Genomic DNA, 25289 nt, shown 5'->3' on the forward strand with positions numbered 1-25289 from the left:
AACTAGATGGCTTACACAACAGAAATTCACTTTCTCATAGTTCTATAAGCTGAAAGGTTGAAGGTCAAGGAGTCAGTTGATTCATTTCCTGGTTAGGGCTCATCTTCCTATGTCATCACATGGTGGAGGCAGGGACACAGAGAGAGAATGTGGTCTCTGGTATCATAACCTTGTCTAAATCTGATTACCTTCTAAGACTATCACATTAGCAGTTGACATTTACTGTATGAATTTGAGAAGGGACACAATTCAGTCTGTAGCAATGTTGTAATAATTTTATGGCGATTTACTTATGTCTTGGGATTTTTGCCGTTGTTGATAATACTTTGGAGTCTCTTCCCGGAAGAGAATGTTTTTGCATTAAATTTTGTGTCTGACTATGTTTACCAGGTTTTAAAAAATAAAACTCCAGATGTTACAGGAACAATTTCCAGATACCATGACCTCTTCTCACATATTATGTTACTTTGGCTTCAGTGAGGATTTTCTTGCACACCACTCTTGCAGGATTCCATTCATGGTCTTATTGTTACATCAATTTCAGTATGAACTTTACTTTTTTACAGGTGGAGGCCACGTGGCTTTGCAAGACCAGAGTTAATGAAGATTTTACATAGTTCACTGGATGATTCCTTTAAACGCCTTATTTATCCTCTTCTCTGTAGAGAGTTCAGGTATACATATTTTCTTGTTTAACTTCTAATACTGTTTATTTTGCATGATACTGGTCCTATTAAAGCACATACTACATCCTGTTAAAGCATGATTGATTAAACACTCCAGAGAACTCAATCAGAATCATAGTCTTAAATTTAACTCTTGATTTCTATCTGTAGAGGTATTTGAGTATATCATAAAATGATTCTTAATTGTGATAGACTGTCTAAACCTTGACCACTTAATGTCTGTGTCTTCCAATTCTAAGTACTAGTTTTGCAATTTGACAATAAAACCAAACAAATGGTTTTATTAATTATAGATTTGGCTTGGAAGAAACAAACAGAATTTAATGGAGAAATTAGTTGGAGGCAGTTCTTGGAGGTAAGAGAGCCAAAGAAAGGAAGTCGTTGTAGAATATAAAGAATTTATTGCTATGGGGGCCGACACTGTGGCTCAGACTAAGCCTCTGCCTGTGGTGCCAGAATCCCATATGGGCACTGGTTCATGTCCCAGCTACTGCTTCTCCAATCTACCCCAGCTGCAGCTGTGTGGCCATTTGGGGAGTGAACCAGCAGATGGAAGGCCTTTCTCTCTGTAACTGCCTCTTAAATAAATAAATAAATCTTTTTTTTTAAGATTTATTTTATTTATTTGAAAGACAGAGTTACAGAGATTGGTAGAGACACAGAGAGAGGTCTTCCATCCGCTGGCTCACTCCCCAGATGACCACAACAGCCGGAGCTGTGTCAATCCGAAGCCAGGAGCCAGGAGCTCCTTCTGGGTCTCCCACGTGAGTGCAAGGGCCCAAGGGCTTGGGCCATCCTCTGCTGCTTTCCTAGGCAATAGTAGAGAGCTGGATTGGAAGTGGAGCAGCTGGGACTAGAATCGGCACCCATATGGGATGCCAGTGCTTCAGGCAAGGGCTTTAACCTGCTGCGCCACAGCACTGGCCCCAATAAATAAATCTTTAACAAAAAAGAATTTATTGCTGTGAAGAGGAAAAGCTAATATATGTGTTTTAAACTCCAAATGGGAGTTGTTTGGGTAAAGAATTATTAGCAATGATGAGCAAATATTAGGAGATAATTAAAATAACCATGTTAATGGGGCTGGTGTTATGGCGTAACAAGTTGAACTACCATCTGTGATGCTGGTATCCCATATGGGTGCTGGTTTGAGTCCTGACTGCTTTACTTCTGATCCAGCCTTCTGCTAATATGCCTGGGAAAGCAGCAGAAGATGGCCAAAGTTCAGAGGGCCCTGAGCCTCTGTACCCACGTGGGAGACCTGGATGAAGCCCCAGGCTCCTGGCTTTGCCCTGTCCCAGACTTGGCCTTAGTGGCCATTTGGGGAATGAACCAGTGGATGATAGATCCCTTTCTCCCTCTCTCTGTAATCTGCCTTTGAAATAAATAAATAAATCCTAACAAAACCATGAACCATGTAAGTGAACTAGTAGAAGGTCAAAGAGTGATAAAGTTGAAAAGTTTTAGCAAGGTCACCTAGGGAATGTACATTTCTATTCATCTCTTCAACCTCACTAGAATTCCTAAAAACCTATGTGATATTTTCTCTTTTGCTGGACTTAACCATTGAGTTCAGAGGTGTTCTAAGTAGGAAGTGAGCTAGTAGTATTAAAAAGACACACACTGTGGTGGGAGTTTGGCCTGGTGATTAAGGCACTGGTTGGGACACCCACATCTCAACATTGGAGTGCCTAGGTTCAAGTCCTTGCTCTGCTTTTGATTCTAGCTTCCTGTTGATACACACCCTAGGAGGCAGCAGGCTCAACTAGTTGGGTTCCTACCATTCACATGGTAGATTGAGTTCTCTGCTCCTAGTATTGGCCCACAGCCTGGGGTTGTTGTGGGCAGTTGCACAAGTGAACCAACCAGTGGGAGTTCTCTCTATCTACCTCTTGGGGAAAAAAAAAATAAAAAGATAACCCCACTGTCCAGTATCTTATTATCAAAGTCATTTAGTCTGGTTTTCATAGTTTTTAGCCTAGATGTCCCTCCAAAATATTTTTCCTTCTGTAATTCTATTTCATTTCATGTCAGTGTAAAATATCATCTCTTGTTTTTAAGTGGTAATGCATAAACTTTGAAAATAGGAATTCTGTTCTTGAAGAAGGAAAAAACATTATTTGAAATGTCAATTTCTTTTTGCAGTGTTTTTCTTTGTTTTCTCATGTTGCCTGGAATGTCCTGTGTTGCTTCTGACATTTCTGCATATAAGTTCATTAAGATGCAATGTATGCAGTTTGGTATGGGAGTATTTAATTTATACTCCTTTTCTGATTTCCATTAACAGTGGGCATGCAGGAATTCTTTCATTTTTAAAAAACGCCTGTGGTTAAAAATAAAATACCTTATTTCAGTTTGTAAGTTAGTTTGCAGACATTGTCTACAGATGTGTCTCTTGACAGACTGACTTACCTAAACAGCAGTTGAGAGGCAGAAATGCTTTGTAGGTTTTTTTAAGAAAAATATTTCCCTAATTCAAAAGAAATTTGTCTAATTGTAGAGAAATTTAACGAATCAGTAAGGCATGAGGGGGAAAAATCACATAATTTAAGTATTTAAGCATAATCCTTATTAACCCACACTTTTCTGCATTTATGTATGTGCACTAAAAGAAATCATACAAACTATATTATTTTATAGTCATTTTATTCAGTTAACTATATATTATGCAAAACCTACTTCTGCATTTCTTGTTTCTGTTTCTGCCATGATCATTCATCCATGTGTCATTTTTCATACCCATTTCTCCTCAATCTTGCCTTGTCAGTTACCAAGTCTTACCTATTTTACTGTATTTTATCATGTGTTGAGTTTTTCTTTTTATTGCTGTAATCTTAGTTCAGAACGTAATTTTTTAAATTTTGATTTTTTTAAAGTTTTACTTACTTATTTGAAAGAGTTACAGAGAGATCTTTGATCTGCTGGTTTACTCCCTAGATGGCCACAGTATAGCCAGGAGCCAAGAGCTTTATCCAGATCTACATGGGTGGCAGGGGTCCTAGTACTCCATCTTCTGCTGTTTTTCCCAGGCCATTAGCAGGGAGCTGCACGGGAAGTAGAGCAGCCAGGACAGGAACTGGCATCCATATGTGGTGATGGCATCTCAGGCTATGCCTTTACCTGCTATTACTGTTAAAACAGCAATGACAAAAGGTGACCTTGGTTCTTGTTTCACATGAAAGAATTTCCCTGTGGACAAGGCAGAGAGCAAAGCAAGATTTCTTTAAGTCATAAACCTCCTCCGCAGCAGCCAGGAGGAGAGCTCCAACCATGAGAGACAGACCTGAGAAACTGAAGGTTGAGTCTATTGAGCACAATTTTGTGGGGAGGAACAGAACAGCAGCTAACAATCAGTCAGAGGGTGGGGACCCAACCCGTGAGAAGGCTGGAATGGTGATCCTGTCTGGCTTGCTCAGGATAATACAAAAAAGCCATCAGAAGGATGTGATTGATAACTTTATTATTATTATTTATTTATTTTGCCTAGAAACCTTTTATTTAAAGTATATAAACTTCATGCATTTCAAATAGACAAATTTAGGAACATAGTGATTCTTCCCACTCTACCCTCTCTCCTTCCCATACTCCCACCCTTCCTCCTCCTCTCTCTCCTATTCCCATTCTTATTTTTAACAAAGATCTGTTTTACTTTTTTATTGTTGTTGTTGTGAGGATTAATGGATTTATTTTTATTTTATTTATTTTTTAGCTGCAAGAGTTCATTTTTATTTCTTTTTATTTTCCTACAGAAACTTTTTATTTAAGAAATACAAACTTCATGCTTTTCATAAATACAACTTTAGGAATATAGTGATTCTTCCCACTCACTCTTCCATCCTTCTTCCACCTCCTTTTCCTATTCCCATTCTTATTTTTTACTAAGATCTATTTTCAATTAACTTTATACACATGCAATTAACCCTACACTAAAAAAAGTGTTCAACAAATAGTATGGAAAACAAAAAACTGTTCCTCAACAGTCAAGACAAGGGCTGTTCAGAATTATGATGTCTCAAAGTGTCAATTTCACTTCTATAGATTACCCATTATATATTCTGTTATCACAGATCAGGGAGAACATACGGTATTTATCTTAATGGGAATGGCTTATTTCACTATGGGAATGGCTTATTTCATGCAACTGGAAAACATACTTAGTGAAATAAGCCATTCCCATTAAGATAAAGTATGTTTTCCAGTTGCATCCATTTTGTTTCAAATGACAGAATTTCATTTTGTTAACTGCTGTGTAGTATTCCATGGTGTACATATACCATAATTTCTTTTTCTAGTCTTCAATTGACAGACATCTTGGTTGATTCCATATCTTAGCTATTGTGAATTGAGCTGCACATCATTATTTAAAAAAAAAAAAGATGTATTTATTTATTTGAAAGGCAGAGTTACAGAGGCAGAAGGTGGGGAGAGGGAGAAGGAGAGAGAGAGAGAGAGAGAGGGAGGGAGAGAGGTCTTCCATCAGCTAGTTTACTCCTCAAACAGCTGCAATAGCTTTAGCCGGGCCAATCCGAAGCCAGGAGCCTGGAGCTTCCTCTGGTTCTCCTACGTGGATGCAATGGTCCAAGTACCTGGGCCATCTTTTGCTTTCCCAGGCCGTAGCAGAGAGCTGGATCAGAAGTGAAGCAGCTGGGACTAGAACCGTTGCCCATATGGGATGCTGGCACTGCAGGCGGTGTCTTTACTCGCTGCGCCACAGTGCTGGAGACCAGGAGAAGCACCTGGCTCCTGACTTCAGATCAGCACGATGCACCGGCTGCAGCGCGCAGGCCGCGGCGGCCATTGGAGGGTGAACCAACAGCAAAAAAGGAAGACCTTTCTCTCTGTCTCTCTCTCTCACTGTCCACTCTGCCTGTCAAAAAAAAAAAAAAAAAAAAAAAGAAGAAGACTATGCATGACCATTTTTCATTTTTTTTCTTGCTTCTGCAGCTTTTATGTCTGGCTACAAAGGAATTTCAAAAGGAATTAAAAGATTAGGTTATTGTAGTGCAAACACTTTGGAAATGCATGCATTGATATTGCTTATCAGCCATATTCCATGAACTTTTTGAGAATCCCTGTCTTACTTTAGCATGTGAAGTTACTTGCTTCCACTGTCTGGGGTATCTTATTCCTGCCCCTCATGTATTGTCCCTAGTTCCTTCCTTTGCTTAACTCTATTCCTTTTCATTCTTGAATTACCTGAGAAGACATCTCTTCCAGAAAGTTTTTCTGGTTTGTCTATCCCTCTGTGGGTTCTCATTAACATAGCACTTACCATTGTTTGAGACTTGGGTGTTTATTTTTCTGTTTTTTCACCAGGTAACGGTCTAAAGGGGGAGAGGTCTTGTCTTTTCAGTTGTGTATCTTACACGTACTATGGCATCTTATGTAAGAGTGACAATAAATTTAAAAGTGAATATTTAAAAATAGCTACCATGATACTTTATTTCTTACTTGAATGCAGGTAGAACCACAAAAACCTTAAGAAACTGAATTAAGCCAGCAAATCTTAGTTGGCTAAATGCATCTTTACATAGGAAAGCAATTCTCCCTCAGTAATTATATGAAATGGGCTTTGAATTTCATTTCTACTGTCAATTTTCTTATAACCAGCGGTGTGCATTTTTTTTACCTAGTCTAATTGAGAAGACAAAAGTTTTATTGTGAGTTTTGGGAGATAATACATTGAGAACTTTTAAGGAGATGAGTGGTTTAATGCCTTCAAACCCATTATAGAACATATTTTTATCCTAGGAAGTCTTAAAAGTAGACTTTTAGTAAGTTTTTTTAATTAAATTGGGAAGTTCTTTAAGGCATGGTTTGGGATCATCTGTTAGTATCTGTGGTCATGTCACCTTACTGTGTGAATGACAAAGGAGTAGATGTGGAGAGTGGATTAGGGTGAGAAGGTGTAATTGCAGGTGAAGGTGAGACAGGCTGGAAGGAGTCACAAAATTGAGCACTCTTGACCTGATATGTATTCCTCTCCCACCCTAACATATGTCTGTCTCTGACAGAGCACAGCCTGCTCCACTTAGCTCCAAACCAATCAGGAGCAAGGAGTGTACACACTCTGACGACAAAAGACCCCACCTACTGCCTGTGCACTTGTGCCAAGCAGCCTAATGCAACTGAATTGTGACCTTCTTGTGGTGGCAGTAGTGAGCCACACTGTGATTTTGAGTGTGTCTTAATGTAAAACAACAACAGAACACACAGGTACTCTGTGCTGAAGAGGGCAAGCCAGAACACTGAGCTGGGAGCAGACTAAAGTGCTGTATCCCAAGGGTGTGCTGCTAAAAACCGCTGTCCACCTCCTCTCATTGAGCCAGTTAGTGGATCCTCATCCACCATGGTGTTTCTCTTGTGTTTGAGCATCAGCCCCCAGTAAACCTTGTTGTGTTGCACTCTTCAGTCTCCATTGCAAGGGAGTCAAAGAATCTAGAGCTTATATCAAAGATGTGAGGTGTGAAACTTGATGTTATTGGAGGAGGCTTGTGATTAGAAAATTTGCCATTTAATCTGTTTGTTTTTTTTTTTTTTTTTTTGACAGGCAGAGTTAGACAGTGAGAGAGAGAGAGAGAGAGACAGAGAGAAAGGTCTTCCTTCCTTCCATTGGTTCACCCCCCAAATGGCCGCCAAGGCCAGCGTGCTGTGCCAATCCGAAGCCAGGAGCCAGGTGCTTCCTCCTGGTCTCCCATGCGGGTGCAGGGCCCAAGCACTTGGGCCATCCTGCACTGCACTCCTGGGCCACAGCAGAGAGCTGGCCTGGAAGAGGAACAACCGGGACAGAATCCAGCGCCCCGACCAGAACTAGAACCCGGTGTGCTGGTGTCACAGGAGGAGGATTAGCCTAGTGAGCCGCGGTGCCGTCCTGTTTGTATTTTTTAATCAGTTGATACACTTCAATTTGACATCCAAATCTGTATATTCTCTGTCATACACACATGTGTACACACACACGCTCATACACTCACTCACTCTTATACCTATAGATTTTGTGTATGATGGAGACCATATAGAGAAGAAGTGTAGAAATGACAAGCTCATAAGGTTTACTTCAGAATTGTTTGTGGTGCCATGTGTTACAGGGATTAACAAAAAATAGACAATATAATTTTATTATATGTTGCTTTTCTACTATGTCATTTTGTTATAATAAATGTTCCTGCAAGGACCGACTATACAAAATAAATTCTCTTTTTCTGGAAAGAAAACTTGGATAAATGAAAAAACTCAGTAATTCTTTTCTTTTTATATTTTTGAAGAGCCAAACTGACTTCCGATGCAGAGAAGGAATCAGTAATGATGTTTGGACGGAACCTTCGTCAGCTTCTTTTAACAAGCCCTGTTCCAGGACGTACTTTGATGGGAGTGGATCCTGGGTACAAACATGGCTGCAAATTAGCTATAATTTCTCCTACCAGTAAGTCGTCTTTCACCTTCCGTCCTACACAAGTCCTGATGCATGTAGCTAGCTGTTTTCGCATTGTTCCCCTGCTCCTTTCTCCTTTGGCTTCTGTGAGGATATCTTGTTTCCTGTTTATGTGCTATGGATACACAATGGGATTTTGGTTTTGATGTCTTTTAATGGTACTCATTTTTACAGTGAGTGGGCAGTATATTTATTATTTCTTTTCTTGCATATATTGAGAGGTCATATAGATTTATCCTTTACTATGTTACTGTCATGAATTATATTATTAGATTTTTGAAAAAAACATTTAGTCATACTTACTTTCCTTAGATAAACCAACTGGGTCATGATAACTCTCTTCTGGATAAGTTGCTACATTAGTTTTCAGTCGTTAGACTGGGAAGAAGCACCTGGCTCCTGGCTTCGGATCAGCTCAGTGCCGGCCGTGGCAGCCATTTGGGGAGTGAACCAACAGAAGGAAGACCTGTCTCCCTGTCTCTCTCTCACTGTCTATAACTTTATCTGTCAAATAAATAGGAAAAAAAAAACTTTTTAAAATTTTATGCACACACACATGTTTCTGCCATCTGTTTTGGTAAGATTTTTCTAGTATTTAACCATTTCATCATTTAATCTAGATTGATATGAAGGTATTTATTATAGTCTCTATCTCTTTTAATCTATGGTCGATCTCTAGTGTATCTCCTTTTCTTTTCTTTTTTTTTTTTTTTTTTTTTTTTTGACAGGCAGAGTTAGACAGTGAGAGAGAGAGAGAGAGAGAGAGAGAAAGGTCTTCCTTTTCCATTGGTTCACCCCCCCAAGTGGCCACTATGGCTGGCGCGTTGCGGCCGGCGCACTGTGCCAATCCAAAGCCAGGAGCCAGGTGCTTCCTCCTGGTCTCCCATGCAGGTGCAGGGCCCAAGGACCTGGGCCATCCTCCACTGCCTTCTTGGGCCACAGCAGAGAGCTGGACTGGAAGAGGGGCAACCGGGACAGAATCTGGCACCCCGACCGGGACTAGAACCCGGAGTGCCGGCACCGCAGGCGGAGTATTAGCCTAGTGAGCCAAGGCGCCGGCCTCCTTTTCATTTCTAATATGATTTGTGTCTTCTGTCTTTTCTTTTTAAGTTTTTTTAAGTTTATTTGAATGGTAGAGAGAGAGAGAGAGATTGACAGAGCTCTTCCATTTGCTGACTTACTCCCCATATACCCACAACAGCCAGAACTGGGCCAGGCTGAAGCCAGGAGCCTGGAACTCAATTCGGGTCTCTCACATGGGTGGCAGGGAGCAAGAGCCTACTTCCTCCCAGGGTGCACATTATCAGGAGGCTAGAATCAAATGTAGAGATGGGACCTGAACCCAGGATCTCTATTACTGGATGCACATGTCCCAAACAATGTCTAAACCACTGTTCCAAACTCCTGCTCTTTTTTTTTTCTTATAAGTAATTTTTAACTTTAAACTTTGTTGATCCTTCCTGTTATATATTTTTTTCTTTTTTAAGATTTATTTATTTTATTTGAAAGTGTTACACAGAGGGAGAAGGAGAGGCAGAGGCAGAGAGAGAGAGAGAGAGTCAGGAGTCAGGAGCTTCTTCTGGGTCTCGCACACCGGTGCAGGGGTCCAAGAACTTGAGCCATCTTCTACTGCTTTCTCAGGCCATAACAGAGAGCTGGATCGAAGTGGAGCAGCTGGAACTTGAACTGGCATCCACATGGGATGCCAGCGCTGCAGGTGGCAGTTTTACTCGCTGCACCACAGCGCCGGCCCTTATATACACTTTCTATTTCATTAATTTTTTCTTATTAACTTCATCATTTTCTTTGTTTTTTCATTATTCTGTTGCTCTTTTCCTAACTTCCTAAGACAGTTCCTTGATTCATTATTTCTTTTTTTAGATGGTTACCCTCAAATAAAAAAAATTATTAAAATGATTTTAGGTACCAGTGCTGTGGTGTAGTGAGTTAAGCTGCTGCCTAGTGCGCCAGCAATCCATCCAGCTATTCCATTTCCAATACAGCTCCCTGCTAATGAGTCTGGGAAAGCAGCAGAAGATGACCCAAGTGCGTGGGTCCCTGCCAACCATGTGAGATACCTGGAAGAAGCTCCTGGCTTTGGCCTGTCCCAGCTCCAGCTGTTGTGGCCACTTAGGGAGTGAACCAGCAAATGGAAGATCTCTCTGTCTCTCCTTCTCTCTCTTTCTCTCTCTATAACTCTTCCTTTCAAATAAATAAATAAATCTTTAAAAATAAAATGATTTTAAATAAAATAAAAATACTTAAAAATAAATATTTTGTATAATGCAATATAGAAAACCTCCTAAGTCTCAATTAAGCAGCTCAAAGAATTACATAGGAGAAACACATTTTATATCTACAATTGAAAAAGAGAATAGATGATCACATTATCTGATATATAGTAAATGTTCAGTTTATGTTATTGAAAACCATTTCTCTTTTAGGTATTATAATATGCAGTTAATAGTGGCAAAATCAAATCTCTGGGACTTTGGAAGTAACAGTATTTTAGAAATATTTTGAAATACCAAATCATTGGTGTGTTATATTTTATAATTTCTTACAAAATGACTTATTTTCATTTTTTTCTTTTTAAGGTCAGATACTTCATACTGATGTGGTTTACTTGCATTGTGGACAAGGCTTCCGAGAGGCAGAGAAAATAAAGAGGCTTTTGCTGAATTTCAAGTATGAAAATAAGTAATCTTGAGTACTACAGTGGCTCAGTCAATCAGAGATACCTTTGATGGCCCTAATTTGGAGGGAGGGATTAAGGGAAGTAAGAGAGAAGGAACCATGTACAATAATTCTGGGGCAAATTGCTGGAGAACTCTACATGTGGAGACTCCAGAGAATGCTTGTCACCTTCTGCCACCTTCCCAAATACAGCTGGGCACGTGGGCATATGTGAGCATGGAATTTTTCTGCTTGGATTTCCTTCCCATCTTTCTTCCTGCTTGCCTGTCTTCCATTCTGTCTTCTAGCTTCCCTGCTTCCCTGCCTTCCTGCCTGGTTTTCTCTGCCTTTCTTCTTCTCTCCTTCTATCCCTCCCTCCTTCCTTCTGAGATCTATAGAATGGCTGTGGTAGTAGTTAGATGCTTCAGAAATTGATAGCATATCATATAATTCAGTTGTAATGCCTTGATTGTAACCTAGAATGCTACAGAGTTTACTTACTCATGTCTAATTTTGTTTCCTTCTAAATAGGAAGAAAGTTGATGTTATGGGTTGTGTGATGTTAAATGTTTCTCCACTGCCTCTTAAACCAAGTGCAGGGGCAATGTCTTACTCTCTATAAGTTGATGTTTCTCTTAGGAAAGTATGGAGAGGTTGCTTGAATATATAAGAGAATAAGAGCATCGTTTAATAGTATTTGTGCATTCTGGACATTTTCACCGGTTGATTTCAAAGCATACCTTGAACTCATTCAGCTTCTCATTCTGTTTTGAAGCTGCAGCACAGTGGTGATTGGAAATGGAACTGCCTGCCGGGAAACAGAAGCTTACTTTGCTGACCTGATAATGAAAAATTACTTTGCACCACTGGATGTTGTTTACTGGTAAGGATGTTAGGAATGTTTGTTTCCTTGGAGAGGAATGGGAACTTCTAAAATTCCTTTTATGATGAATTCACTCTGCTCTTTGTAAGATATATATCTTGTTTGTCTTCCAAACTACCTCTTGCTGTTTGTAAGAGCTTTGCAGGAAATAGTGTCTGTCTCTTGGAGAAATTTGAGACAGGAATGATTAGAGCCAGACAGTGTCCCAGAACCTTTTACTGAAGCAGTGTGTTAAGGCTTACTCAATTTCATGGACTTTTTCAGGTTGTTCATTGTATGAGGACTCTCATTAACTCATAAGTAGGATGGTATAGGCTAGCACCTATAGACTCCAGATAGCTTAGCCTTCTTCTCCCAAAGTAAGCCTATTAATCATTTCCCTTCAGTCAAGGTAAGTATTAAGAATTTAAAAATATTTCTGATCTTGCTTTCTAACTTGTCTGTTGGTCAGAGGTTTAATTTCATGTAAGCATGCGTCTGAAGAACTTTGGACTAGCACAACTCGGTTTCCTAGTCCTACCTCTGCATCTGTAGTAGTTATGCTCTCCTTCTCCATCGTTTCTCCACTTTCCCATTGGATCTAAAATAGCTTTGTTTACCTCTTTGGAACTACAGTAAATATTAAGTTCGACAGGGCTTAATTCTGGGACAAGGGGTAGTTACAATGACTGATAGTTAGGGAAAAGTACTCAAGAGCTATCTCCAGTTAGTGAGAAATCTAATAACTAAGAATAGTCAGCTGATGAATAGCAAACTAAAACAAAAAGCAAAACTTTGTACTGGAAGAGTTCTAGGATTCTTTTTTTTTTTTTTTTTTTTTAAGACTTATTTATTTATGTGAAAGACAGAATTCCAGAGAGAGAGAGAGACAGAGACGGAGAAATCTTCCATCCTCTGGTCCACTGCCCAAATGTCCTCAATGGATCGGGGCTGGGCTGTCTGAAGTCAGCCAGGAGTGTCTTCCTGGTCCCTTGTGTGGGTGCAGGGGCCCAGAGACTTGGGCCATCTTCTGCTGCTTTCCCAGGAGTACCAGGAGGGAGCTGGATTGGAAGTGAAACAGTTGGAACTGAAACTAGTACACATTTAGGATGCTGACATTGTAGGTGGCGACTTTCTCCACTATACCACAGTGCTGGCCCCTCTAGGATTCCTTTAGGTAGCCCAAAAGATAGTGGCCAGGTGTTTAGTGTAGTATTCTATGTGCTACAAACAGTCAAAATGAGTGAGAACAAACTCAGGGTAACCAAAGGGGATTGGGAAATCAGGGACAAAATATAGGTGTCTAAGAATCACAATTCAATCAAGTACCAGTTTGAAAAGTTTGCCTTAGTTTTTTCCTTCTACCTCTCCTTGTTATTCAAGTTGGCCTGGGGAATACACACTGGATCTTCCCCATCCTGAGAACAGCAAACATATCCCCATCATTTTGAGAAGCCAATAAAATATCTAACAGAGCTGATTCAGTTTAAGACAATTTCTCTAATTTCCTTTTAACTTGTTCACATTAATTTGATGTAAATATCTGGGGTATATATGTAGTGATTATAAAGACAACTTTCAAATCCTAAAAGAAATTAAGTAGTGAAGATGTCTTGAGTTTCACCTAAATTTGCTTATAGAATAACCCTTTATTGAACTTCAGACAATGTGTAGTAGTAAAAAGGTTGAACTGTTGAGTCACACAAATTGTAGTTCCTCTTCGGTTTTCATCGTTTACTAGTTAGGCAAGTTTATAATAGTTAGTTGGGTTCTCTTGGCTTCACTGACCGTCTTTAAAATGGAGGAAGGAATACCTACCTCACTGGATTTTTAGGTGTGTTAAAAGTAAGGTAGTCAGTGTTAAGACAGAACACCAAGGCTTTAGTAAATTATATGCTGTTTGTGTTTATTAATGTGTGTTCTTACATAAGATTCATTTTTACTATAAATATAATTTCTATATATTTAAATTATTACTGTGAAATCAGAGGCAATGTCTTGTGCAAATTGATAATCATTATATATGTATATATATACATATGTGTATGCACACACATTTGTGGTGAATACTTCTCCCAGTTCATCATCTAGTTTTATATATGATCAAAATTCCATAAATAAAACTACAGGAAAACACAAAGAGAAAAATATCTTTCTATTAAAAGTAGAGGGTTATTTTTCTTTATATATAAAGAACTCCTAGAAATCAACAGTGAAAAAACAGCACTTGTTAGAAAAATGGCCAAAGAACATGAGCAAATTGTAAAAAATGAACCTGAACTGGCTTTTTAATATATAAAAGGATGTTTTTATCTTTTTACAATAAAAGAAATACAAATCAAATCCTTAATAAAATACCATTTTATCTATCAAATTGGTAAAAATAAAACATTTGATAGCATACTGTGTTGTTGTTGGGGCACAGATGCTCTATTATAATGGAACTGGAAATTGTTACAAACTCCATCAAAATTGCAAATGCACATATCCTTTCGTTTCTACCAACTTACATATCTAAACCATTACATGTACTAAATGTTGCATAGGGATAGTCCTTATCTGATTGTTTTAGAAACAGTACTAGAGTGGGCACTGTGGCACCGCAGGTTAAGCTGCTGGGTGTGACGCCTGCATCCCAGATGGGAGTGCCCATTTGAGTCCTGGCTAATAAGCTTCCAATCCAGCTTCCTGCTAATGCAGACTCTGGGAGGCATTTGGTAATGGCTAAAGTACCTAGGACCCTGCTACATGCATTAGAGACCCGGATGGAGTTCTGTACTCCTGGCTGCTGGCTTCAGTCTAGTTCAGCCCTGAGTATTGCAGGTATTTGGGAGATGAACCAATAGATGGAAGATCTCGAGATCGATTTATCTCTCTCTCTATGGCTTTCAAATAGATTAAAATAAATTTTAAAACTTGATTCCTATTTTATTAAGTTTTATAAATTGAGTACAAAGAATAAAGTTATACCTTCTCAGGATTTTTCTATAATCACATGGAATATTTTAAAGATTTATTTATTTATTTTGAAAGTCAAAGTTACAGAGAGAGGAAAAGGGAGCGGGAGAAGGAGAAGGAGGGAGAGAGGGAGGGAGGGAGGGAGAGAGAGAGAGAGAGAGAGAGAGAGAGATCTTTCATCTCCTGGTTCACTCCCCAGATGGCTGCAGTGGTTAGCACTGGGAGAGGCTGAAGCCAGGAGGTAAGAGTTTCATCTGGGTCTCCCAGTTGGGTGGTAGGAGCCCAAGCACTTGGACCATTTTCTGCTGCTTTTCCCAGGCCATTGGCAGAGAGCTGGATTGGAAGTGGAGCAGCTGAGACATGAACTGGCATCCATATGGGATGCCTGCATAAAAGGTGGTAGCTTTACCCACTATGCTACAACACCAGCTCCAGTCACATGGAGATAATGCTCTTCCTATGTGGTGAATTATAGTAGTCATTTCCTACAGTTTAGCCATATTTGCAGTTCTGACTTGACCTCGTTTTGTTCTGAATTATTCTTCTGCTGTGTTTTTAGATTCTCTTTGCTAATTTTTAAAAATATTTATTTGAGAGGCAGAGTTACAGACAGAGAGAGGGAGAGACAGAGAGAGAGGGAGAGACATAGAGGTCTTCCATCTGCTGGCTCACTCCCCAATGGCTGCAATGGCCAGAGCTAAAATGGCTGCAATAGCCAGAGCTGGGCTGATCCGAAGCCTGGAGCCAGGAGCTTCTTCAGGGTCTCCCACATGGGTGCAGGGGCCCAAGCACTTGGGCCATCCTCTAATGCTTTCCCAGGGCGTTAGCACAGAGCTGGATTGGAAGTGGAGCAGCCAGGACACAAACCAGTGCCTATATCGGAAGCCAGTGCTGCAGGTGGAGGCTTAACCTGCTAAGCCACAGTGCAGACCTCTCCTTGCTAATATTTTATCATGTGCTTTCAATTCCTCAAGTGATCCAAATATCTAATTGTAATTTATTTTTGAAAGGTAGAGTTACAGAGAGGTAGAGAAGGAGAGATCTTTCGCAATGGCTGTAGGTGGGCTGATCTAAAGCCAGGAACCAGGAGCTTCTTCCAGGTTTCCCACTTGGGTGCAGGGGCCCATGTGCTAGGGCCATATTCTACTGCTTTCCCAGGCCATAGCAGAGAACTGGATTGGAAGCAGAGCAGCCAGTACTCGAACCAGCACCCATATGGGATCCCCGCACCACAGGCGACAGCTTTACCTGCTAAGCCACAGTGCCGGCCCCAGCATTAAAGTTGAAATCGCTAGGTTTTCTTTGCCTGTCATTTTTACACCTTTGGAACAGATGTGCGTTTCTATAATCTTGTCAGCAGTCATCCTGAAAAACCTTTCTCAGACATATCTACCAGCACATTCCCTCTTAACTGTTCTTTCTAACACTCTTTACCCTGACATGTTTCATATCTGACTTACAAACCCTTGTGTACCCTGGCCTTTTTACTTTTTTTTTCCTCATTGATTTTTCTCTATACCCTTAGAATGCTTTACAGATTCTGATACTTGTGCAAGCAAGGGGAAGTCATCCAGAGCTTCAAGTATCACTAACACAGGAAAAAAAAATTAATTTGCAGAATATAACTATGCTAAGGTTTGTTAGTTACATGTTTACAGCTAAAAGCGTGCATGAAAAATTCTGCAGTATTAAATGTCATTTGTTTAAACTGTATGCTGCAGTCATTTGCTGTTTTCAATCCTCTGACATATAATAGGCACTTATTTTATTTTTTGAATATCTGAGTATTTGTTTCTATTATTATAATTTTCTCAATTATTTTCTAATCCTTCACCCCTATTATTTCTTTTATAAACAGTGTTTTCTTTTGTGTAGCATTGATGACATTTATTGAAATGTAGAAATGGTTTGGCTCTTTCAGATGCACTTGTGTTTATATGTAATGTATCCAATTTCTTCTTTATTGAAATTTTCTTGAATCAAGGGTTTGTTTTATATAACTCTACCTCCTTCATGTTAAACACATTACTTAAAAGTCTACTTCTTTAAATATATGTTAATTTGAAGTCTGATATATTAAATGTAAAAGTTTATATTCAGGTAAGTCTTTTCAAGACCTGAATTATGAGTATTCCTTATCTGAAATGCTTGGGACTGGAAATGTTGTGGATTTCATATTTTTTCCCCCAGATTTTGGAAGGTTTTCATATATGAGGGTACTTCAAAAGCTTATAGAAAATTAAATTTAGAGATAAAGTTTATTTTGGTGCAAAAAATTTTTTGAAATCAGTGCATATAAGGGGTTTTTATGTTTATGGAAAATGGGTCATGAAAAAACTGTGCATGGATTTTGTATCAGCTGTTTTTTTTTTTTTTTTGTTACTGTAATGAAACACCCAAGGCAAACTACTTTTGAAGGAAGGTTTGGAGGTTCAGTGTCCTCGACTAAGTGGCTCCAGTGGTTTGGCATCTGGTGGTGGTGTTCTTACCAGCAGGGTCTCAGCATGTCACAGTATTACATCACAAGAGGTCGTGAGCTTCTGTGCCTCCCCTTATAAAGCCACCATCATTCAGTCATAGGGCTCCACCTCACAACCTAATCCTATCAGATCACCTCCCAAGGACCCCACCTCTGAACACCACAGATGATTAACTCTGTATCCTGCAAAGGCCAGGAAGTCAATCCAGGTTTCCCATGTGGGTGGCAACTACTTGAGCTACTACTGCCTCTCTGGATATACAGTAGCAGGAAGCTGCAGTCAGGAGCTAGAGGCTGACTTTGAACCCAGGTATCCTAATGTGGACTTGAGAATCTTCACTGTACACTTAACCACTAGGCTAACCAACCTTTCCTTAACAGATCTTTTGAATAACAAAGATTTTCAATTTTGATAGAATACAGTTTGTGTGTAACATGTGTGTGGTTTTTGCTTTTTGTTTCCTGTTTAATAAATGTTTGACAAAACCAAGGACACTAAATATTCCTTGTTTTATTCCTGAAGCTTTATAGTTTTAACTCCTACTTAGGTCTAAAATTTCTGGAGAATTGATAACCGGCTATTAAATTTTAATTTGTTATAATTTTTTTTTGAAAGTTCTGTTTTTTTTTTAAATTTGTGTATTTATTGCTTTACTGTTTTAAAATATATTTTAAGGTCATTTTTTATTTTTTTAACCATGTTAAGCATTGTATTTTGCACTTTGTGTGCTAATTATAGTATCTAAAATCTGTACAAGTCTTTTTGCTATCTGTTGTAGCTGCTGGTTCTGGTTTGTGGTGCCTCATTTCCTTTTCTGTCCTTGTTTTCATGAGAATTCATTGAGGCTTGGATTGATTGTGGGTTGTTTCAGAGGATTTGCATTCACTTTTGCCAGGCTCTTATATACACTATCGGTTTGGAATCACTTAAATTAAATTCTCAGCTTGAGTTTTTTTCTGACCACCCAGGTAGTGTGAATTTAGGCTACAAACTAGAGAGATGGATTCTAGTTCCATATTCTCATCAATAATTCCCCCCACATCACCGTGTGACAAGGTTTCAGATAGTCCATTTTCATTGTGATGTCCTGTGGGGAGGGTATATTGAGTTTATTTCTGTTTCATCCTCATACAGAGCACTCTGGGGGCCCAGCTTTGTCTCTTTGAGGAAGGATAGGGGCAATCTCTGTTTCATATCTGTCCCAGGTAGAACCTGAGATTCGTCTTTGTTTCCTTTGGTTTTGTGAAGCTCTGTGAGTCCAAAAAGCTAGAAAATACACCTTGATTTGGCAAATGCTGTCAGCTGAAATTGAACTTCAGAAATCAGGGTTCCCACATTCACTACATATATTTTTTTAGCTTGCATATTTCTTTCTTGTCAACTTACTGATAGAGTTAAGAAGCTAGATCTACATTATTATTCATGATATCTATTGGTTTCCATAAAAGGTCAATCTAGGTAGCTAGTCTGTCATATTACTGGGACACAGAAGTCACTATTTGGTTTTCTGTTTCAAATTCCTTTAAATTTAAAATTTGGTGTTTTCAGACACCAAAGACATAGACCATAAAAGAAAAAATTAGAAGATGAGCATTTATTTATTTTTTTAAATGATTTATTTATTTATTTGAAAGGCAGAGATACAGAGAAAGAGAAGGAGAGAGAGAGAGAGATCTTCTTTCTGCTGGTTCACTCTCTAAATGGCTACAATGACCAGGTCTGGGCCAGGCCGAAGCCAGGAGCCAGGAGCTCCTCTGGGTCTCCCACATGGGTGGCAGGATTCCAAGCATTCAGACCATCTTCCACTGCTTTCCCAGGTGCATTAGTAGGGAGCTGGATTGAAGTGGAACAACCTGGACTGGAATTGGCTCCCTTATGAAATGTTGGCTTTGCAGGTGACTTTTTAACCCTCCGTGTCACAGCACTGACTTGAAGACGAGCATTTAAAACCATTTCAATTTACATTTTCAAGTTAGTAATTACTTCCTTCTCTTGTCTTATCAATATACATATGCTTAATGTAACATGCTTATGTTGTAGCCTTCACTGTCTGACAGTTACTTGATTTTGTTTTTATTTTTGTTTTTCTGTTTTGAAGTGTGCCTACAAGAGGGATTTTGAAATATCAAGGAAAATACAGAGTCCTCTCAGAATCTTTTTAATGCCTGTCACTCACTTCTTCCCGTAGGCCCATTTGGTTCATACAACGTCGCCTACCCTGAAAGGGGGATCAATAACTTACCTTCAGCATGTCTTTTTCTGCCTTTTAAAAGCTAATTTGTAGTCTCACTACTTAAAGGATAGCATTATGTTTTTATTTATTTCGTTCTAGTTAATTTATACATTCATTCATTCAAGAAGTATTTATACATGTAAATGTCAAATTAAGTGAGTTATACTCAGTAAAGAACAAGAAGAGAGAACAACCTTTTTATTTTTTTACTTTTGCTTCTTATTCAGCTCATGTTTGTAGGAACTCATGTTCATCTTAGCTGAAATAATGAATGGCTTCATAGCCTTTTTCAGACACTCTTCATCATTAGAACAATCTCATTTCAGCAATTGAAATATCTTCTCTAGTGCAGTAAGCAAAGCTCCAAACTTGATGTAAGTTAAATTCCATGTCAGTTGTTTCACACTGGGAAACATGACTTCACTATAGGGATTTGCAGGTATATAGTTCGCTTCCTCTCTCCTTCCTTCCTTCCTTCTTGTTCTCCTGTTCTCCAAATTACTAGGTAAATTTTCTAATCTCTCCACCTTTTAGTCTTTATAGAGTTGAGAAAAGGGAGAAGGATCATAGTCTTAGGGACTGTGTTACAGCCTGGGACCAATTACAGTCTGGGGATAGGCCAGGTGACCACATACAGTTGCTGATTCTTTATTTCATGGGCGTTTTGAAGAGTTTTTGATTTTGGTTTTGTTTTCTGAGAATGCCCACACTAGCATTCTGTGACGTGGCAGATGTCTTCTTTTGCAGACAGGCTATAGTTCTTCTCTAGACCTGGGCTTCAGATAGGCCATTCTTGTCTAGATCATTTTGCTACTTAGTCCTCTTGGATGGAATCTCTTTAATGCCTACCACACACTTCTTCCTGCAGGCCCCTTTGGTTCATACATTGTTGATTAGTCTGAAAGGAGGATCAATAACTTATCTTTAGCATTTATCTCCTCCTTTTTAATCTGCCCCCCTCTGTTTTCTTTCTTATCAATTCTGGTAATTTCTCTTCTGCACCTTCAGAGGTAGCTTTTTTTTTTTTATTTTTATTTTTATAAGGCATGTATAGCTTCCTATATACTCCAGGGAGCACATTCGAAGCTTACCTAGTGGTCTCAGTGAAATCTCTCACTTGGCATGCGATGAATGGGATACCTTTCCCCAGGGGTATTGAGGCAGCAAGAGAAATGTCACAGCCTTCCAACTAGCTTCCTAAAGGAATTTTTTCTTCCAACTTTTAACTTTCTCCTGTCCATCCTCCCCAGTACACACCAATTTTATGGGACAAAGGTAGGTGATTGCTGCTGTTGGCCAAATAAGCCTTTCGAGCTTTTTCTATAGCAAAAACCTCCCTTTATATATGTGTTCAAATAATCAGCACTGAAACTATGTGTCAGGCACAGTACTGTGCACTGGGAATTAGAGCAATGATAAGGCGGAGTACGTGCCCTCTAAATGCTTTCATTCTACTGGGGTAGTAGCCGTAGATAAATGCATGTGTGTGTCTAACCACTATAAGTAGAAAAGGCTGGAAAATAGACTGTGTCTCATGTAGTAGACAAGTATTATCACTTGCGTATTTATTCGGGTTACATACATGTATTGTGTATTGGGTTGTGCTCTAAAGTATATTTTGTTGATGTATATAATCAAGTACATTATTATTGATGATCAGAAAAGTTTGAGAAACATTATTTTCTAAACTTCAGCTTTTGAACCTTTAAAATTGCAAAGTTTAGAGAGAAAACTAGCCTAAAAGAGCCTCATGAAAATTGAGGATGCTCTTAGAAATATAATAGAATACCTTATAAAATTGTGAAAGGTCTTTTTAAGGAAAGAAAATAGGGCAACAGTTCTCAAAACATATTTGGATATGTGAACTGAGCTAATGTGTTCTATCAGTAAAATCGTGAACCTTGATCCTTTCCAAATTCTCTGGAAAAAGTTAAAATTAATAGATAGACTTTTCTCAGTTAAAATTCCTCATGTCCAAGAAAACCTTCTGAACACTTCAATTATTAACACGTCAGAGTTTTCTTATAATATTATTGGAAGGAAAAAGGCTCCTAGTAGGCCAATTCAGAGGTATATTTTAGGTAACTAGATTTTATGGAAAAGAGAATTTAAAATAATTACACTAGGGAAAAAAAAGCCAAAAAATGTTCAGGTTATTGGTTTGTAGAGCAATTCTTAGACCTATTAAAGAATATAATAAAATTACTTAAACATTCTATTAAGAATGCTTATTTTCATTGTTTTAGAAGAAGGTTTTATAATATGTTATACAAGAAAGGTTTTTGCCAAACCAAGTTTAGAACAATTTTTATTTTTGCATTTTCCTTAATTTTTTTATGTCTACTAATATCTTGTATCTGATTTAGCACTTGTGTATTTAACTGTATTGTTTAATATACAAATGTTGCATTGTGTTCCGAATAGAGCGCCTTGACTTCTAGGGCTTTGCCAGCAAAAAAAAGATTAGAAATTTAAAGTAAATCAGCCTGTGTGTACTGACTGCAGACTCCCTTCCAACTGAGGGTGTTAAAAGGACATATGCAAAGCTGAAACAAGTGTGAGTGACTAAGGTTGTGTCTAAGAAGGGAGTCACTGATCTGTCAAAAATCGTACTGGAAGACTGAAGCCGAAGCCTGGGTCCTTTCATTACCTGCTTCTTCCCGAATGCTAAGTAGCATGAAAGGCTTTTAATGATATTCTTCAGGAAGAGTGAGAAAAGGTATCCCATTGCTTGTAGATTATTGTAACTGCTTGTTATAATCCTTATCAGTGGCAATGAGAGAATGGAATTGCTCAAGTCCTCTTTTGACTTGTGAATTGAAAAATAAGAATACTTATCAATGAAAGAAAGCTAGTAGGATGTAATTAAAAGAATATGATGCTAAGAGAGCTTATGTTTATCATTTAATGTTCTGGCCCAGATGAAATATTTTCTGGAGTTCTGGGTGTATTTATAAATAAAATTTTAATTCCACTGTTTGTGCTTGTTGAGGAATAGTGGAAACTTGGAGAGAGGCAGGTGTTATTTTGATGTTCCCAAGGGAGAAACAGAATAGACTGTACAAATAACTGTTGAGGATGATCTTGATCAGGCAAGATGATTATTATGAAAAGTTGGTTTGTGAGCACTTAGGAAGGGATGATAGAGCTATAACCACTGAAAATCATATTACCTTTCTTATAAAGAAAACATTTTGGTCATTTCTTGTTAGGAAAATTGGGTTGGTGGATGCATCTGGATCTCAGCACAGTGTTTGCTAGTCTCTTAATACTCTTAGGGACAAACTAGAGATTTAGTTATGTGATTCCCCAAAGGATGTTGATTAGCTAAGGGTTTGATGTTTTGTGTGAGGTCTCCAGTGCCATGCCACAGATACTGTGGCTAAGCTTTAGTCGATAAATTAATCAAGGTTTGGTGTCATGCTTTTTCTCATTGGTGGACACAGAAGTCTGTTTGAATCACCATCAGAAAAAAAAAATCTTTTAAGGTTTATTTATTTATTCATTTGAAAGGCAGAATGTCAGGGAGGGAGCCCAGGAAGCTAGGAACCAGGAAGTCCATCTGGGTCTCCTGCATGGGTGGCAGGGGCCCAAGTACTTGGGCTGTGTTTCGCTGCCTTCCCAAGAGTGTTAACAGGAAAACTGGGTCGAAAGTGGAGTAGCGAGGACTCACACCAGCGCTCTGGTACGGATGCCAGCCTTGCAAGTGGTGCTCAGCCTGTTGAGCCCCGGGACTGGCCCCAGAAAAGTTGTTGAAAGATTTGAAGCTTTAAGACCTAATCTAGCAACATGAACTGTCATAGGGATGAATGACATGTGTTGCTAGAGGGAATTTTTGGTAGAAATTTTGTTGAAATGGTTTGTAAGGTTTTTCTTCTTGTTGTTTTTAAACTCTGATCATAGGGTGATTCTATCAGATGAATGTGCAGCACATCCCCACCCTAATCCACCTGGACCTTTTTCTTGTTCTTTAGTTCAAAGAAATTTACTTTCCAACAAATCAAGTTCAACTTTGGAACTTAAGCGATATGTAACTGTGTAAAGCTCCTTATGTGATAAAGTGAATGCTGTTCTATGTGAAGGGAATGTTGTGATTTGTGTTATTTATTTCTTATTGGTGCAATGTGAAAATAGATTTTTTTTTTGTATTTGAGCATCCTCTTTTCTTCCATTTATAATGTTCTAGTGCTGATAAAAGTCATGAATTAGCCTGGAATGTGGAATAGCCTAACTTGTTTTCTGAATAGTAGTTTGATTTTGATGCTTTTAAAACAAGTTAAAGTGATAACAGTATTTAAATCTCTCAGTTCTTTCTGTAGTGACAGATGTCCTGTAACATTTTAGAATTTTGTTGCCTTTTACCTGTTGATATTGCTCTGTTTCTGTGACTATTATAAACAGTGAACTCTATAAGGTTTCCTTTCTAGGACGCTAGGAATATTAAAATTTTAAATGAATCTTAAAATGAAACTGAGTTAAAACCAATATAATTTGTGTGTGTTTTTTTGAAAGGTCAGAAAGTTTTTAAAACTACATATTTAAATAGACTGATTCAGTGAAGTTTGTTGGGAAAGGAGGCATAAGGAATGAATAATTGGAGTGAGAGATAGATTGATTTTAAAATACTGTTTGGATTTGAATTCAGTTTGACAGTTTTTGACCAAAATAAAATGTTTTGCCAGTTCTGTAACCCATGTGTTTTTGTGTCCTTAAGTCCAATTTAAATATCTGCAGGAGTGACTTCAATCCACCCTTAACTGTGGTCCTTCTTACAGATCTTTGTTTATTGACTTAGATTAGAACTGGCCTAGAGCCCAGTGATGGTCATTTCTCCTCTTTAGGTTTTTTATTACAAATCTGCTTTTGTTGCCGTATCTAATACAGATTCTTGATTGTTTTTGTTAGTTTTATTATAAGTTCTTGCCAAAGATACAGTGTATTATAACCAAAACAGATGTTCTGTTTAGACAAGTGTATGCTGTAACAGAACCTAAAATGTAAATTAAACAACAATATGTTCAGCATTAATGCAACAATAGGAAACTTGAGGATTTTATGAGTGTTTTTGTTAACCATTAAATATGGTTAACAAATTTTTTTTTCATTTTTTTCTTTGTCTAATCTTACTGTGAATGTACTGTTTTACATCTTTAGGTAATTCTCCAAATTGATATTTTACTGTGGTTTTGAAAATAGAATAAAGTTCACGAATTTCATATATACATAGTTCTGTTAGTTCTTGAAGGACATACATCAGATAAATAATATTTTCTGTCACAGGACAGACTAATGCTACTAAATAAGCAGGTGAAATAATGATATATATATATATCTTTCAATTCATGATGTTTTTGGTGAAGTTAGGAAACAGGGATGTAGTGTCCATCTTTTGGGAATTTCAGTAACTGTCTTGGTTAGTGCTGGATTCTATGTTGTGTTGAAACCAGACATGTAGAAAATGTATTAATATTGAGTACTCTTAGCTCATTTTTTGTTTAGAGTTCCTAAAGTAAATTAGATGTGTAAGGGTAAGACTGCATTATCAGTGATTACTGATGGAACAGTTTTTACTTTGAGATTGTTAACTCTTGGGTCTATTCTCATTCATATTTTTGTCTTTCCTTTGCCATTAAACAACTTGCTGTTTTCCCTAATCTTTGGCCAATGCTTTTTTAAAAAATGTATTCAGTTGATTCCAGAGGAACATTTTAAATTTTTTCTTACTACTCCTGTTTGGGTTGTACAGAGTCGCTGTGGTTCTTGCTGGCCTTTCAGTTACATTAGAGGAATTCAGAATTGCTGGAGTCCTTTGTTGAGATCTTTATCACTTGGTTATAGGCCTTAGAGATTCGGGGGCCAAAAGTTGATATTTGAAAATAGTAGTTCTTTAATCTACCTCATTTGTGTTTTATATGTGTTTTTTGGCAGGTGGGGGCTCCCTTTTGATTTTAATGTATTTTAT

At 38.3% G+C, this 25289-nt stretch overlaps 1 protein-coding gene across 13 annotated transcripts in view; it reads left to right on the forward strand.

The window, feature by feature from the left end:
- The window catches only part of SRBD1 (S1 RNA binding domain 1), a 256608-nt gene that overhangs the window by 74327 nt on the left and 156992 nt on the right, over positions 1-25289 (forward strand). For all 13 annotated transcript variants that reach the window (XR_016230405.1, XR_016230404.1, XR_016230403.1 and 10 more), the window contains 4 exons: positions 567-674; positions 7952-8109; positions 10716-10806; positions 11570-11677. Coding sequence is in view for 7 of the 13 variants with exons in the window: in XM_008254454.5 (XP_008252676.3) it covers positions 567-674; positions 7952-8109; positions 10716-10806; positions 11570-11677 (465 nt within the window). In the remaining 6 variants the exon portion in view is untranslated. The remainder of the gene's footprint in view (positions 1-566; positions 675-7951; positions 8110-10715; positions 10807-11569; positions 11678-25289) is intronic.

Source organism: Oryctolagus cuniculus, chromosome 2, assembly GCF_051225735.1.
Source record: "Oryctolagus cuniculus isolate XC-2025 breed Fujian yellow rabbit chromosome 2, ASM5122573v1, whole genome shotgun sequence".
Classification (NCBI taxonomy): Eukaryota; Metazoa; Chordata; class Mammalia; order Lagomorpha; family Leporidae; genus Oryctolagus; species Oryctolagus cuniculus.